This window comes from Gallus gallus, chromosome 1, assembly GCF_016699485.2.
Source record: "Gallus gallus isolate bGalGal1 chromosome 1, bGalGal1.mat.broiler.GRCg7b, whole genome shotgun sequence".
Taxonomy (NCBI): domain Eukaryota; kingdom Metazoa; phylum Chordata; class Aves; order Galliformes; family Phasianidae; genus Gallus; species Gallus gallus.
The window spans coordinates 87,780,641-87,798,643 of NC_052532.1; the positions used below are offsets into that span (position 1 = coordinate 87,780,641).

The 18,003-nt window shown below is 37.3% G+C and overlaps 1 protein-coding gene across 2 annotated transcripts in view; it reads right to left on the reverse strand.

Annotated features, from left to right (window-relative positions):
• KIAA1524 overlaps positions 1-18,003 on the reverse strand; it is a 33,967-nt gene that overhangs the window by 4,909 nt on the left and 11,055 nt on the right. The window contains exons 2-18 of one of the 2 annotated variants that reach the window (NM_001030785.3): positions 17,125-17,272; positions 15,930-16,042; positions 14,351-14,445; positions 13,673-13,769; positions 12,607-12,729; positions 12,308-12,453; positions 11,647-11,722; positions 10,552-10,779; positions 9,927-10,086; positions 8,764-8,905; positions 7,955-8,054; positions 6,988-7,106; positions 6,392-6,581; positions 4,802-4,876; positions 4,608-4,718; positions 3,355-3,551; positions 1,796-1,909 (exon numbers count right to left, since the gene is read on the reverse strand). In NM_001030785.3, the coding sequence (NP_001025956.2) occupies positions 1,796-1,909; positions 3,355-3,551; positions 4,608-4,718; positions 4,802-4,876; positions 6,392-6,581; positions 6,988-7,106; positions 7,955-8,054; positions 8,764-8,905; positions 9,927-10,086; positions 10,552-10,779; positions 11,647-11,722; positions 12,308-12,453; positions 12,607-12,729; positions 13,673-13,769; positions 14,351-14,445; positions 15,930-16,042; positions 17,125-17,272 (2,234 nt within the window). The remainder of the gene's footprint in view (positions 1-1,795; positions 1,910-3,354; positions 3,552-4,607; positions 4,719-4,801; positions 4,877-6,391; positions 6,582-6,987; positions 7,107-7,954; positions 8,055-8,763; positions 8,906-9,926; positions 10,087-10,551; positions 10,780-11,646; positions 11,723-12,307; positions 12,454-12,606; positions 12,730-13,672; positions 13,770-14,350; positions 14,446-15,929; positions 16,043-17,124; positions 17,273-18,003) is intronic. The other variant, XM_025149326.3, reaches the window with a different exon arrangement.

Genomic DNA, 18,003 nt, shown 5'->3' on the forward strand with positions numbered 1-18,003 from the left:
CATTTAGGAATTCAGTGACTACCAAGATACTCCCCCCCAACAAAAACCCACCCCCAAAATGGCTTGTTTTCATTTGTCTTTTAGATTTCTACTGTTGCTGTAGTCTGTGGGGATTCCCTCCTGCTCCCAACCAGTACAGGAGAAAAAATAAAATCACAGAAGTCACTAATACAGATTCTCATCTAATATACACATAGAAAACAACTCTAAAGGATTTATTACTTCTTCGAGCTACACTTAGAATCACTGAATTGTTTGGGCCAGAAGGGACCTTTATGATTATCTAGTTCTAACCCCCTGCTATAGGCAGGGACACCTCCTGCTAGACCAAGTTGCTCAAAGCCCCCATCCAGCCTAGCTTTGAATGCTTCCAAGGAGGGGGCATCCACAACCTTGCTGGGCAACCTGTTCCAGTGCCTCACTACTCTCACAGTAAAGAATTTCTTCCTAATATCAAGTCTAAATCTACTCTCTTCCAGTTTAAAACCATTTGCCCATGTCCTTTTGCTACCCTCCCTTCTAAAAAGTCCCTCCCCAGCTTTTCTTCAGGTACTGGAAGGGTGCTATAAGGTCTCCTCAGAGTCTTCTCCTCTTCAAGCTGAAGAGCCCCAACTCTCTCCGCCTGTCCTCACAAGGGAGGTGCTTCAGCCCTCTGATCATCTTTGTGGCCCTCCTCTAGATCTGCTCCAATAACTCCATGTTATTCTTGTGTTGGGGGCCCTAGAACTGGACGTAGTACTCCAGGTGGGGTCTCACAAGAGGAGAATGGAGGGACAGAATCACCTCCCTCGACCTGCTGATCACTTTTCTCTTGATGTAACCCAGGATATGGTTGGCCTTCTGGGCTGCAAGTGCACACTGTTGGCTCATGTTGAATCTCTCATCAATTGACAACCCCCAATCTTTCTCCTCAGGGCTGCTCTCAAGCCATTTTCCACCCAACCTGCATCTGTGCTTGAGATTGCCCCAACCCAGGTGCAGGACCTTGCACTTGGCTTTGTTAAACTTCGTGAAGTTGGCATGGGCCCACCCTCTCAAGCCTGTTCAGGTCCCTCTGGATGGCATCCCCTCCCTCTGGTGCATCAGCTGTAATGCTCAGCTTTGTGTCATCTGCAAACTTGCTGAGGGTGCACTCAAACCCACTGTTCACATCACCTACAGAGATGTTAAATAAAACTGCTCCCAACACTGATCCCTGAGGAACACCACACGTCACTGGTCTCCACTTGAACACTAAGACATTGACTGTAATGGTGTGACCATTCAGCCAATTCATTATCCAACTAGTGGTTCATCCATCAAATCCATTTTTTTTTTCCAATTTGGTGACCAGGATGTCATGTCAGACAGTGCCAAAAGCTTTGCGCAAGTCCAGGTAGATGACATCAGTTCCCCTTCCTTTATCCGCTGACACTGTAACTCCACCACAAAAGGCCACCGACTTTGTCAGGCATGACGTACCCCTGATGAAACCACGTTGGTTAACAACAATCACCTCATTTTTATTTTCCATGAACCTAGTAGGGCCTTCAGGAGGATGTGCTCCACGATCTTGCCAGACACAGAGGTGAGACTGACCAGCCTGTAGTTCTATGGATCTTATTTTTTTCCCTTATTGAAAATAGGGGTTATGTTTCCCCTTTTCCAGTCAGTGGGAATTTTACCTTTCAAATATGATGGATAATAGGTCTCTCATATGCTACTTGAAGCACAGATAATTGACAAATTGAATGCTGAAGTGCTACTTAGTTTTACTGTTATTCTTTAATTTGCTTAGAGACCGAATCTAACTTACCTGTCATTCTGCTGCTTCAGTGATTCATTTAGTTTCTTCATTGCTTCAATTTCTTTATTTAGGGAATTGCATGTAATCTGTAGATCTTTATGTTGTCTTTCAGTTGTTTCATACCTACAAATAAATTAGAGGCTTATGGTTGAAGATAAGTGCTTTTGAAGAGCTTTTAGTTTAATAGTTTGTCAAAAATACTTGATTTCTCCTGTTCAGTCATTCCACTCAAGTTAAAAAAAGACACATTTTTTAAAGGAAAAACTTGAAAAAAAGAAAAGCCTTACTAATTATTAATGATCTTCCCTCCTTCCTCCAGGTATAAAATGCTTTGGGAATAACAAAAAAGAAAACCCACAGATGTATTTAAATGTTCAACACGTACAAAATGTTACAAATAAACTTTTCATAGTCACCTTTTAAGAGATCCTCTGAGACACTTTATGAGCATCAGTTCTACGGTGCTCAAGTTTCTAGTTCTAGAACTTGAAAATACTGAAGACAGTGCAAAGTGTAATTAATAAAAGTTTGAGGCAGATCTCACGCTCAAAACAAATCACTTTACTACTTTCCGAAAGGAAAACTCTCTCCTCCCATGTCAGCTTTCTGGTTATGTTTAAGGAACAGCACTTAAGTCTGCAGATTGAGAAAGCACGTTTTTACTTTATAAATACAGTGTAAAAATCACTAAGCTACTTATTCCTACTTTGAGAATTTACAGCTTTTATGTAACAGATTAAAAGATGTTTTATTCCATACAATTGCTCATAGAGTATGCAATTACGTACAACTCAAGCAGAAAAGGAGGAACTTCCACAGTGACTGTACTAAATGTATGCATCTTGTCCATTATGGATTTTCCTGAATAAACATTTTTCCTCCTTCAATGACTATTATTAGCAGAGATATGACTTTAAAACTTCTAATATAATAATTCCTGCACCCGCTGTTAAACAAGCAAATTGCTCTCAAATGTACCAGTTTCTTTGCCTTGCTGACACCTAGTGATGAAAACAACTCACGCAAGTTGAGATGCCAAAGTTCTTTTGAGCCTTTATTCTTCCTAAGCATGTTATTTCTCCATAAAAAATTTCTACCCCTATGTACTTCTTATGTCTCCCATGTCTTATGTGTTTTTAGCCTTTAGTTTTTACACGGAGAGGGGAAATAATGCTCATAAATAACTTAAGACACACACGGTACATCTTTCCTCTCTACATCACTTGATTTCAGTCAGGCTTACTACAGAAGCAATGAAAGATGCGAACTCCTACCTTACACAGACACATTTTGCTGGCTGTTTCTCTAGACAATTCATAGCGTGTCATCAAGACAGTATATAAGATAAAGAAAGAAGCCAAGAGCATGGTGTAAAACCATTAGAAATTAAGCACTGTTGGTTTGTTTTAGAAAGCAATACTCAAAATTCTTGTCATTTCCTGATTTAGATCTTCAACACCTACCACTTCAGTTTTCATCCAATTTAACCAGGCCAGTGAGGGCCTTCATCATTCTAGCTGAATATTTCAAATTTTCTTTCAGATCCTGAAAGATCCTGAGCTACTTACCTCTGAAGAAGATCAACTGATGATTTTTTCAGCATTTCATGTTCCTCAGCAACTGTTTGTAATTTCCTGTTGTGCTGAAAGAGCTGTTCAATATCAGTCTGTGCCCTTTCAGATTCTACCTGCTGAGCTTTCAGCAAAACATTAAGTTCCTCATTTTTTCGTTCTGCATCCTTCAGCATTGCAGCAAGAGTTCGGGCCTTTCAGTGGAAAACATCCCCCAAAAGAAAAAGCAATTACAAACATTTCTGTCTTATAAGTCATATCTTAATAGGCATGTTTGAGGTCATACATCTAACACTAAAATGTCATCAGCTACGTTAAGAAAATAGTTTCTCTCTCCTAATATTAAATACAAATTCATTCATTCATTCTAAATTCCTTCAGCTCCTTCTATATTCAGTGCTAGAGGTGAAGGAAGAAAGAAAATAAAATCTGATACAGTTTAGCTATGGCTTCAGGAAACTGCAACCCAAATTATCAAATCTTTATTTGAATAATAGAAATAATGAACCTTCAAAGCATACCTCAAATAAAGCTTGCATCACTGCAGTATGTATTTGAGAGTTCATCTTCATATGAAATGACAAGTAGTTAAAAGGCATAAACAGTAAACCATTCATCATATACCAGTAATCTCTACATAGAATACTAGTGAGTTGTTTTATTCATTTTAAAATTTACTACCATTAAATTAACAGTAATGTCTAACCATTAAATTAACAACAATGGCTAAATGTTCAAGTACAGTAAGTCAGTTTTGTCACTTCTGATAGGGAAAGGGCATTAAAGAAAAGTGTTCCAAAGAAACATCTTGTTTTTCTTTGCATTGTTACAATGAAAATTAAGACTGTCCTAATTTTTAAGTACAGGTTAGTTAAGCCGTATAGAGTTTCCACATGTGCAAATACAGTCAAAGCTAACCAGACAGTTGTTACTTTGCCCCAAACCATTGGGAAATGGTTTTAAGTTGAAGGAGGGAAGATTTAGGTTGGATATTACGGGGAAGTTCTTTACTATGAGAGTGGTGAGGTGCTGGAACAGGCTGCCCAGAGAGGTTGTGGATGCCCCGACCCCGGAGGTGTTCAAGGCCAGGTGGATGGGGCCCTGGACAGCTTGGTCTGGTATTAGATATGGAGGCTGGCAGCCTTGCCTGCTGCAGGGGCATTGGAGATTCATGATCCTTGAGGTCCCTTCCAATCCAGGCCATTCTATGATTCTATGATACCAGAATTCCAGAAAGAGATCCCACTCACCTCAGATTCTGCCTGGGCCCTTTGACATCGGTACTGGGCCATCAGTCTGTCAGCCTGAGCCAGAGCCAGAGCTTTTGCTTCCAAAAGGTCTTGCAGCCGAGTTTCTTTTGACTGTGCAAAGGAAGAATGCTATTCATTAACATAATCTGAATCTACCAACAGTATCATATCCATACACATTAGGTTGTACTCACTGCTAATGATGAAAGCTTCTGCTCATAGATATCCATTATGTCAGAAATCCTCATGTCAGTGATTGGATCCTTAACCTGTGGAAATGTTTTGCAATTACTGCTACTGCAAATCTCCATTTATTTGAACAGATAACGCATCCGAGAAGCTTAGTTTTATAAACCTTAATCTGTCCATTAGAGTTTTTTATTTTATATTAATCTCTGAGACTGACGACTCAATTATATTCTCTTAACCCTTGCAGAAAGTCTGTAAGTAAACTTATTAGTGTGAAGATGACTCATCTTCAGAGGCAGAGGCCTATCAAGTCAAATCAGGCATACACCATGAAAAGATAATGTAACCACTCTAACTTTGTTCCCATTGGTCTACTCGTTGCTGAAAAATTAGCAATCCCCTCATAGAACATTTGCCTCAATATCAACAACAAAAATGGAAAGATGAAAACATTGTTACAATACACAGCCTTCTCATCATGTAGACCATCAGAAAAGGCTGAGGTGTACTGTTCTGAAAGAATACTAACCAGAAGAGAAATTTTTAGTTTAATCTATCAAATTACTACAGGGGTACTTTAAGTGTTGTTCAAGAAGTCGGTGTTCATTAGAATATGCCTGAGTCAAGTAAGAATGTAACTGGGTTACTTTAGGATTTTTTTTTAACTTAGATATTACTATAGCAATGCCAATTTTGAGCAGGTGTTCATGTGCTCCATCCTGTGACTAAGTGTAAGCTACCTCTCTGTTCATAAAATGGACACCTATTAAAAATGCACTCTCTCTGCATTGTTTCGAACCATTGTACAAGATATATACTTCTGGGCATATTAATAGTAGCTCCTACATAGCTCCAGTTTTCAGGTTATTTTATTGTCCTGTAGTTTCTTTTCCAGCTTGCAAAGTTGCAGCAACATGTAAAAGCATATAGGACTGACTGTAAGAAAAGCTTCTTTAGGTTCCCTTCATTTTCTATCTACAGTAAGACTACTGAAAGCGATTAATGTTTTTACACATATTTGAGTCTCACAGAACACGCGAAGATGAAGCATCAAGTATTTCAAGTGATCATGTACATTGATTTTTAACTAGTGCACAGTTAGAGGAAATATCTACTACTTAGAAGGCCTAAGAAAAGATTCACTAAACACCAGTGTTTTCTCTACCTCAAAAACTTCAAGTGCTGCATGAACTGTCACATTACTGGGAGCTGCTGCACTTGATGCCATTAGGTACTGTGACTGTGTTGACTTCCATTAACGTATATAAAGCCAAGCACTTAAGAAGGGGGAAAGGAACTCCCTGTACATGTCCCATCAACTCCAGCTACTTGCAATTATATATGACACCTACCTCCATATCCAGCATTTAGGAAAGGGTGGGAAACCCAGCCCAAGAAGGGAATTCCAATAGGGAGCCCAACTTAGGATATTGCACACAGAAACATCACTGACCTCTGCTCAGGAGCTCAGTAAAAGATCTCTTAAAAAGGTAGGAACATAAATTGAGCTCAACTGATACACGCAGTGTAGCCTAATACTCTGATTAAAAAAAAAAGTCAAATATTTAGCAAAGATAACATAAAATTATACTAACCTCTAGTCCAGAATGAAGTTTTTGTATTAATTCCTGAACGTTTGAAGCTGTGGATTCATCACCATTAGCACAAGATGAAGAACTCACTGTAACATTGCTGATCAAGGGTGACTGCAGTTGGATTCTTTTTGATGCGTGTTCTTTTTCCTGTTGTCTGTAAGCATTATTTGCAGCAATGCTTTCACCAAGCCTGTGAAAACATGAGTGATATTAAAAACAATCTGCTTCAAATACTACTGCAAGGACTGAAGATGAGAGCTATTTCACAGCATAATTAACTTATCTTTCATTGAAAAGACAGACTACAGGAATAGTTACATTACATTATCACACAAACTTGAGAAAGGTTAATCCTGAGGGACAGAAGTCACTACTATACTGTAAAGGATCCGATGTTAATTGTGTACCAGTCAGTACTACCTCCTCCAGCCTCTAAAACCACTACTGTCTCGTCTCTTACCTGTAGATTAGGAGGAAATGACAATTTTTCTTACAGTTTCTGCACGTAAACTGAAAGTAACATGTCAAGAAACGTGAGCATCACTAAGGTCATAAAAACATCAAATCTTATCAGACTACCACAAAAATAAACTTACAGAATAGCAGGAAAATCTGGCAAGGGTGCAGCCTCAAACAATATTCTAAGTCCTACTTGGACTTGTTCTCTGTAGTCTGACGTTAAAGCAAACGTCAAAGGTGTAATCAAGCGTTGATCCTAAACAAGAAACTACTTTGGTCAGAACAATACATAACAGTCAAAAACAACAACAAAAAAACAACCCCGGACATCACAATACCAAGGTCTATGAGAATAGATGCAAATCTACCCTTCTAAATACTGCTCTTCTACATTGCAGAACACTAAGGTTAATGAAACAATTTAAAAAAGAAAAAACACCTCACATTTTGGAGTGTTTAGAAATTTGTTTTCTTCAGTCAACATGACTAGTAAAGAGACTACATAATTCCTTCAAATTCTCATCTGCTTGATACTCATCATAAAGGGTCACAAGCTTAAGTTCTACGAGGATTTCCCGATAACTGTGAAACTCTCGTTGCTAAACAATTCCCATTCCTCAAAGAAAACTTTCCCAAACATTATGAAATGCTTGGCTACCCAGATTATTTTCTATCTACAGAGAAATCATCTTGAGCAACAGAAACCACTTGCCTGTGCAAAGCCACAGAGTAGCTGGATATGTTTAATGCTAAATAACCTCAGAAGCTATTCAATTACATAGCTGTGATAATTTTTTCTTACCCCTCACTTACTACCCTCAAACCACAATCCTAATGTAGCCTTAGAAGAATAATTCTTACCAGGCAACTGAAATATTTCACATGCATTACTGAAATTAGAGATGTAATAGCAAATTAGTCTCGTTTTAGAAGAATTAACATGAAACAATCTTTAAGAACTGTAGCTTTTCTCTAAAATTTTAGCATGTTAGAGATAAGCATGAATAAAGATTCAGAGCTAGACAGGCTACAGTCCCATGATACTTCCCTTCACAGTTACCCTTTATGAGACACTTTACTTCATAAGACACTTTCAACTCATACCTGTAGGATTTTGTAGAAGCTGACTTCCATACCAGGTACATCCTGCTTCAGTCTGCTCATAAGATCAAGTGTTTTCAAAATAATATCAGCAGCAAGTTTGCTTTTAAATATACAAAGTGGAAAAAAAGGCAGAGAAATTTGTCAGATCAGCACTGATAAATAAATTAATACAAAGCAAATATGTACCTTCATAAATAAACTATCTCTAGCAAGGCATGAGGCTAATGCCATGACAGATCATTCAGTTCCTTAGATACTGTGTTGAGCTTTTCCAGCATACCGTGGATAGCAGTGAAGCCTAAAGCACTTACACCTCGAAAGCGAAGAGGTTTTAATTACAGGTCAATTTTATTTTATTGGGCATATAACTATTAGTTTTATTGACGTTCAAGTCAACGACACTGAACTGAAGGGATGTGTTTTCTGTTGTGTTGGTTTGTTTTGTTATTTTTACCCCACTGAAACCATAGCTGCATCCCCCCCCACTCCCCAGTATTGATGGATGATATTATTTCTGATAAGCAACAACTCAGATAAACTTCTGGATGAGGTTTAAAAATCATTGTACCACATAAATGGAACTCCAACCTACACACAAAACAATAGCAGAATGCTTAAGCTAGATTCATTGAACTGACTAGCATGTTACATTCTATTGGTATAAAAATGCTAAATTAGATTTTAAAACAGTATTGACTAACTTGCATCTAAACAGTGATTTCAACTATGGTATACTTTCTATTGGAACAATATCATAACTCTCAAACAAGTCTAGGTATATTAAATTTTAGATAAATCTTTGTGCTCACCACATTTTAGAGTCCACTACCTTTGTCCCAAAACCAGCATCAATCCCACTATAGGTAAACTGGTGTTCGATTAGAGACACACATTGGCTGGCAGTCAGTAGCTTTGAGGCATGCGTTTTCAGTATGTCGTCTCTACAAAGCAGTAGGCTGAGTTAAGAATAAAACTTTATCTATGCTTAGGTATTGGCACCATAAGGCACTATTTTAATAATAGAGAAGCTAGCATATCAAAGCATGATATACTCCAAAAATGCTTTTAAAGCCCAACTACATAAACCACTTAGGTCATGCTTAACACACAAGCTTTTGTTCAACTGTTCTGTTGAACTAAATAAAGTATGCACTTGGAAACAGACAGCCAAGGAAACGATAATATGAGTTGCATAAAGAAGATGAACAAGTGGGATTGAACAACCAGCACCTAAAAAAAGGACTAGTTCTAAGGGAGAGCTAGTCAAGAGACTTCTTCACAGAATTCAGCTGAGAGGCCAGACCACATCCTGCAGTTGTGTTCTCCTTATTTCATGACACCAAATTCAAAAAAGCAACACAGAAGCAGAAGGCGGCATGTTTCTCAAGAAATTCACAGCTGAAAGCTTGAAGATGACATGACACGTTTGCTTACTCACTGAACTCCACCCCAAATCTGGTCCAAATCCAGTCACAGACAGGAGGTTAGATTGAAAAAGGAAAACTGCTCTTAAATTCTAATGAAAGAAATCCCTTTAAAAACAGGGAGTATAAAATGAAACAATTTCACGTCATTTTTCCTCTTGCTTCACTGATCAAAACTGTTACCATCTTTGGCTGGACACTGCAATGGACTTATCTAGACCAAAGTATTACACCGATAAAGACAGCCACCCAAACACCTCTTGTAATTTGAATAGAAAACACTCATTTTTTTTTTATCTGTAAAGTGCTTCTACACTGTTGAACAACCACCATGTTTTATTTGGAATCCCTGTACTACAGAATAATTTTACAGCTATTATAAATCCACTAAAGGTCCTTCGAGATGACAGTCCTAAGTAAGATTAGTACAGTTATTGCCATTAACAGCTGTTAGAGTGATCCAAGATGGATATTTCTTCTAATGCCTTAGAACAGATCTAGTGGAGAAGTAATAAATTAACTGACAATAGGCACATAGAAAAGGATATCTGTGAGGACGTTAATAATCTTGACCATTCTTTCACACTTTTTCTTCACTAACAGCTCATCTACAATCTGTTCTGGCGTCTGAAGATGATCAAGAAGAACAGGCAGCAAAAGATCCACAAAGTGTTCAGCTGAGGCACTGTTCCCACTACTAATAACATCCTGTAATAAAAACATCTTATGTCAATATTTAGAACTACAGAATAAGGAAGACAAACCTACTCTCTTCCTTGTATTCAGCTTGTATTCAAGCTTCCCCAGACTATTTCAGGTTTAAGACTTATGATCAGTATCATACTGGATAAGCAAGTTTAACAAATAACACTGGAAAAACAGAAAACTCTCACTTCTAGAAGTCCTAGAAAACAAGTATCGAATAGTTTTGTGTCTACTGAAAATTATGTTGGCAGTTCACGAAGAAAAGATATATTTCTAATACGATCCTCAAAATACATTTCTAATGCGTTTAAAAACAGATGCTCGATAAAGTATGGAACTTTAAAAATGCTTCTGGTATATTTTTACACCCTACTTCTCAAGTAAAACACTAATAAATGTTTAAAAATTGATCAAAGCAAAAATAGAGCAGCTAAGAAGCACTTTAAACTCGATCATTAGCATTCGTACCTCAAAAACCTCTTTGAATAGCTGCAGTGCTAGAACTGAACAGTCTTCAGAGCCTTCCAATGGTTGGTTTGACAAATGCACCAATGCAACAGATGGTTCAAAAGTCTTTGAGCGAGTCACAAATCTGGTATTTCCAGAGACTGGTAAGCCAGATGGTTCCAGTATTGCCTGCCGCAGGGTATGACGCAGTTCTACCACAGAACAGAAGGCAAGCAGCAGTTCTAAGATCTGTATGAAGTGAATGAAAGAGTTCAAATACTTTTAAACCAATTACTCATACAGAAATTGCAACTCCCATAGCACAAATCTGAAAAGATATCTGATTTATAAACAACTGCTCTTGACATTTTAGAATTCTATGAAGGATATTTTTTCTGTAAAGTCAAGTCAGCAGCAGAAACACAGTCCATTCGACTAGTGATTAAAACTAACAACAACAAAAAAGGACCAACTGCTCTCTAATTACCTCTCAGCTGTAGAAATGCTATTCCGAGATACAGACAGATACCCATGATGATGAAGATGAAAGACCCCTGGAAAGCTCCATGTCAACACATTTCTCAATTATAACCAATAAACAACAACAAAAAAAAACATACATGGAAACATTAGCTTTCATCATTTATTATGATGCAAAATGCTTTGATTAGAAATGTGTAAGATTGTTTGGTCAACGTATATCTTTGAAACATTTTCAGGACAAATCATATTTTAGCATTTAGCACCACACAGCCAATGTTTCAATTATGTAAGGTGGTAGTGAGACAAAGTTGAATGCAACAGTGAACTGCTTAACCCAGCATGGCATCCAGTTGTTCAAATACTGTGGAAGAATGTATTTTTAAGTTTTTAGAACTACCAGGAAACAAACACCAAGCAAAAAAAAACCCAACTAATAACTCACAAATAAACAAATTCAACCATAAAGTCTTTTGAAGAATTAGATTTAAGCTGGTAAACACTGTAGGGTCAATAAAGAGTCCTTATATCGATTTACTTCATTATCAGTTCTCATACACAAGGAATCTACCTATGGCTACAGATGTGGAACTATATTACGAGTTGCATCCTCTTGGTCTCCTGATGAAGAAGTACCTTAGATGATGAATCTGGATCCTTTCCATGAAGGAGATCTAATACTTGACCAAGGCATGAGGTGAAGTGCTCATATCTACAGCACAAATGGAAGGAAAGATGGAAAAAAATAATTTAGAATTTGGTATCAATCTAATAATATTCAAGTAATGAAAACCTGTGTACAATTTCCCTTTTAACCCCAAACACTTCAAGTACAGTAATACCTTTGATGGTGTAATTTTGGTGCAGTACCAGCTAAATTTTAAAAATATTCTCAGAATTAAAACAAGTATTTTTACTGCAAGAGATTTGGACTTAAGTTCAGCAACTAAGTTCTAGTAGCTGAATGTGCAGAACCAGTAGACAAGCATTTCACGTAACAACTCTGTGGTGCCCTGCAGGAAAATTATCATACCTTTGTCAACACTACTACACTTCAAAATACTGCAGGACTACAAAAAAACAAGTTAGCAATTCATCGAATTGTCTGACCACCAATACTGACCAAAGAATTACTGAACACAATCGTTAAGCATTTCTTAAGCAGCAATTAAAGCACAGGTTTTCATTTACACTTCTGTGTAAAACAGGTAACACAAGAATCCTTTAGCTTCAGATAAAGCAGTTAATCAACTAGTAACACTCAAGAAGCATTTATGAATTTTTAACGGAGCCGTACCTGGTAAGATAATCTGCAACCTTGGGGTTTTTCAGAAGATCCATAAGTAGATCAACAGAATATTTTCTTGTTAGAGTTCCATCTCCATTTACAACAATATTGAATATTAACTGAAAAGTCTGATGAATATTCCGTGCATGAAAGAGCTGAAAGGAAAAATTACGTATGTGAACATGCTTTGCATGATCAGGTCTCTTGCATATTAAATTTAGATAGAATTATTTTGTGAGTGTGGCCAATAGATTTTATCAACAACTTGAAAATAAAACTCTAAAATAAAACTTCAAAACATCACTTACTTTTTCTCCTACTTCTTCATTTAAAGTAAGGCTTGATAATACCGAAAGTGCAAATACAACCATAGTCAAACTGCTGTGGGCCAGGAAACTTATTAAGGTACGATAGAAACTCTTCACGTTATTCTAAAACACAGAGAAGCACGGGTATTATAAATTTTATTTTGTTCTGTAAGAACACCAAACTTACATATTGCAAATATTTATAAACAAGAGATAGAAGTAATGAATAACAATAACACAGAAATATGCTATGACAAATGTTCCCTAGGAAATTTATTTTAGTGTTCTTCTACCGCACAGTTACAGGGGCTGACATCAGTGACTGAATTCTCTGTTGAATTTGTGTAGGATAGAATGAAAAAAAAAAATAGAAAGGAAAGAATTACATCGTTATTTTACAGGCTGATGAGAAAGTCATGTCGCTAACATCTCTAAGATAAAACAACCACTGAAAATTGACCCTATCTCCTATCTGCTCTTTGAACAGACTTGGAAATAGTTATTCCTTTCTTTCCCCCGCATTTCTTCCAAGTAGTACAGCGTTCGCTGCAATGTAAATGAGTTTGTGTTCCTCCACTGAGGAAATAAGCTGTTTGCACTGACTGATGAACAGACAGACTACGTAAATCAGATATGGATGTGTATTTGAGGATTCAAAGGTCTTGACCTGACAGCAAGATCAGTGGTATTTTATTGATCTATCTTTTGAAAAAGCAAATCTCTTTCCAGGCCAATGTTACTGCAGCTTGGAAAAAATATATATAACAACATTAAGTTCTTCTAAGGAAGAGATACTCAAACTTCAGGTTCACCTTTTGCTTGTAGAGAACAGTTGCAATAACTGAATACATAATGCAAGCCTGTGCAACAACACAGCAATAAAAGAGAACACACAGCTTTCAGTTCTACTGATTGTTTTCTCTAATATGAGAGAAATACTCACCATCATTTGACAAAACACTGAACAACAAGGTCAGGATTATTACTGCTGCAAAAAAGAGCTCAGCGAAATAACTCACTCTTACCCCCAAGTCAGAGAATCACGCCACTAAAACAAAACACTTACCAAAGATTTTATCTGAGTTTGAATAGGTAAGTTGTGACGACAGAGATTTGCCAGAAGTCCTAAACATGGTATCGTTAGCTCATCTTCTGTGGATTGACTTAAAAGAAAAATCCAGAGGTTTAAATCAAGATGTTTTCATTAAAGCATCCAGAGATTAGTTATGATTAAATTAGGGTGGGTGGGAGTGTAGGGGTGTGGATGTGAAGATACCATTCCTCCAAGCAAAGCATAACTAACATTTGCAGGCCCCAGGCTTCAGGCAGATTTTAACTGAGCTTAGGAAGAAGAACAAGCATCAAAGATAAATGCTATCAGAGGTCCTTTATTGCAGATGTCTTTAATAGTCATTAGACTCGCACACACTTTGTATTATTCTAGAGGAAATGTGCTTAGAGTGACAGGGATGATTTTTTTCATAGCTTTTGTCTTTGTTAGCTCCTCCTCCGTAGGGGTGGACTAAGAAGCCTATTAATATTCAGCCACCTAAAGTCGCACAGCCACCACATTAACAATCTTTAACAACATGTTTTTCAGAAACATCTCTGGTAACTTCAGAGCCAAAATATCACGGCACCCTCTGCAGACCATATTATAGTGCAATAGGCTCATGGGCCTCAGAAAGGTTAGAAACCGAGCCAGGTATTTCCCTTGAGCAAAGACAAATGAACACAAACTTACACATGATGCATTAGAAATGAAATCAGTTCATCGATGTTGGCACCAGCGCAAAAGACTGGAACATTGTAGGTTAGCCTCTGTAGCAACTGAATACTCTGAGGAAATAAAAAGCTATTCACATGCCTTTCCTACAGCATCTCAATGAAGAATGTTAAGTACATAAAGTATTTTCTTACAGCTGAAACTAAACAGAGAAATAAAGCATGACAAAATGATTCATTTTTCAATTGTAATATTAACATCACAATTATGCATGCTGCTGCAGGCACACTGAGTAATATCCTACCACATTGATCCCCACGTACTTAATAAAAGACCAAACATGTTAGCAAGGTTTAATTTTGGCAGAGCCAACTTTAGCCCATCCAATTCCCCCCTTTTCCTCATCAGTCAATTCTCCATTCTGTCAGTGAAAGACTTAGATGTTTGACCAAAATCCAAAAGCACACTGCAGCCTCCAGCAGGAAGTATGTTTATAGTAAAACAGGTGTGTTGTAAGGACTGCCAACAGATCTAATGATAGTACTGTCTTTCATTCAGCACTCTTTTGGCATACGACTTATTTAAATGTGACACGAGTATACTCAGATATGACAAAAACCACAGCATAGCTAATGATAGCAGCTGAAATGAAATCTCACTGTGTAGAATAGCTGACATAAGAGCTTAAAGGTCTTATAAATGGATTTACTTGGTGGCTACAAAATCATCTCCCTTGACTGACAAGTCAAATGGGATTCTTAAAGCTGGAACTCCCAGTACTTTGAGAAATATGCAAACCATTAGAAAAGTATTCTACACTGCACTGGATGCTTGACTAATCTTCCCACTGAGTAAGGGCAACGTAGCTTAGCAAACTGCTTTCCTTATCCATAAAAGAGATGTGACCACAGATGGCCAGCAAACACACACTGAAAGCTCAAAGCCACGTATGAGAAAACCTGTATGTATTTAAAGGGGAAAAAAAGCCCAACTTCGTTGTTTAGAGCACAGAAATTACAGGTGCAAGTTGGTGAAATTGGACTGGGAGATGTTACATATTCACTGAAAATAAATAAATGAAGCAATAATATAATAATGTCTGCATTGTGAGCTTCCATTAGCACAGTCCCTTTTATTCAATAGTAGATACCACTGACGAAAGAGAAGGAGGTACATACACTCTGCAAACATCCAGAGTGCCAGCAGCCACAGCTGTCCTTTTGCTCCTTCACAACTGTCAACGTACTGATTAGACAAAATAATATTCAACTTTTTGTTAGGAACCTTAGAATGAATTAAAAATAAAATGAAAAACAGAATGAAAAATAAGCTTCCAAGCTCTTAATAGGTAGTTTCACTCAGTAGAGGCTTCCAGTTTAAAAATGTTCCCTCTTTTTTTCTTTAAATGAATTAGGAGAGGTGAGAAGCACAAGCAGTATTACAGACAGAATACACAGAACTCTGCAGTGCTAAAATCACATCATTGTCACATAACGACTGTCACACTAGATTCATGCAGTAAATATTCACACTAGATTCATCCAGCTTGTTTCAACTTTTATTCAGTAAGCAAATATTAAGCATTAGTTCCTGTTACCTGTAATAAGACCGGATCACTAAGATTAGTAGAACTTCGATGAACCACTCCTGCCAGCACATTGGTCAGACTGTAGGTATCCCGAAGAGCTTCTCTTGTCTCACTGTCTGAAGCTAGAATTTAAGAATTATTTAAGAACAAACAAACAAACAAAAAACCCACCAAGCCACAATCCAACAGCAAAAGTAATCATTGTATTAGCAACTGATCTAAGCGTAACCTAAAGTCTTTCATCAGTTTTCCATATATATTTCACAATTACAAATCACAGCTCCTACACACTTGAATCTCCACCTCAATTCTAAGCTTACACTCAGCTGAAACACTAAGACTTCTCCTTGACACATTTGGACAGTTTAAGGTTTGGACAAAGTTCAACCTTTATTTGAAATCTTGAATCCTGCACTTGAGAAGCTTTAAAGCTCAAAATCAACGATCTTATTTTCCTCCTTCATGCTAAGATAGGCAAGCAGACTAAAACTGTTAACTTGATAAGGTTATCTAGCAATAGTAACACACACACACACAAAAATCTATTCTGCTTAGACAGTCCTGGAAAAGACATAGCAAAAAAGGAAGACAGATAAAACAACAGATCAATTGGAGGAGAACTGATAAAGTTTTCAAGATCCAAAAGGTTGGGATATATACTTATGAACCCCAACCATGTATCATTTTACAGTAATCATTTCAAAAATTTAAAAAAGAGAAGATAAACAAGGGGTCATCCTAAACAACTTAAATCTTAAAGAACCACCCACATCTAACAAGAAAGCCTAAGTTGAGAGAGATTTTTTTCCCCGTACATATATGTAGTTATGGTGAGCACTGAGCTCCATAGATAAATGAAGAAGTCACACTTCTATGAAAGAAAATCAATCCCAACAAACAAATGAAAGGCTCTAGGATCTATTTTCTAACTGGGAAACTTGAATCATGTGGATCTAGGACAATTCTAACAAATACGAAACATTGTCATTTCACAATAATGACTTCAGATCTGTTTTGAACAGTGGTTTAACACCTTATCTGATCTTATATGTATTGTCTGGTGGGTCAGGCAAGCACTTCAAAAGCTATTCATTTTTCATACCTTTGTTTTTTCTAAGAAGTTCATCACACATGCCACATAACCAACATCTGCCTTGTCTACTCTTTCTCAGACCCAAGATTAATGTTAAAATGCAAACCTTACCTAGCTGTGATAGTAAAGTCACCAAAGACAATGTCAGAGGAGGATCTATATTAGCATCCTCAAGGAGTTCTACTAGGCAATTAAGACATTCACTTGGTAGAATCTGGTTGGAAGCAAATAATCTTGTAAGCTTCAGTCCTGAGATTACCTGGAGATAAAAGGAGAAAAAACATCAAACAATTACTTAACTGCTACAAAGTATTTAATATACAAAGTGTATTTAATAGTACAAAGTGATACTACATATATTTTGCCATACATGACAAACTGAGAATGTAACTGCCAATCTAGTAAGACACTCAGGTTTGTATTGTGTAAGTGTAAACATAAAAGATAAGCAAAAAACAAACTAGGTCTCACTCCTCTGTATGCATCTCTGGTACATATCCACGGTATGTACCTTCAGTTCAACTCAATAACCTGTTTTCTGAAGAACTGGACTGAAACACAAAGGTTCTATTCCGCTTGAAGATAACTGGTAACAGATTGTGCAGCTTCGTGAGAACTCTATGCTTACAATGAAAAAACGAACCTTGAGTTAAAGGAAAGCCCACCTAAGGGGATATTAAAAGTGACAGACCTGCACAGCAACGTAAGTGGACTTGTGTTATATATGCATGATAGAACAATGTAACTTTTTTTTTTTTTTTTTCTCCATACCCTCTGTGTACTTTTTCTACAAAAGATACAGAAAAGGAGGTTAATCACAGAATCACTGAGGTTGGAAAAGATTATGAACAGTAGATCCTGTTTGACAAACCTGATTTTGTTCTATTGCGAGGTGACCCGCTTAGTGGATGAAGATAAGGCTGTTGATGTGGTCTACCTGGACTTCAGTAAAGCCTTTGACAATGCCCCCCCCAACATCCTCATGGAGAA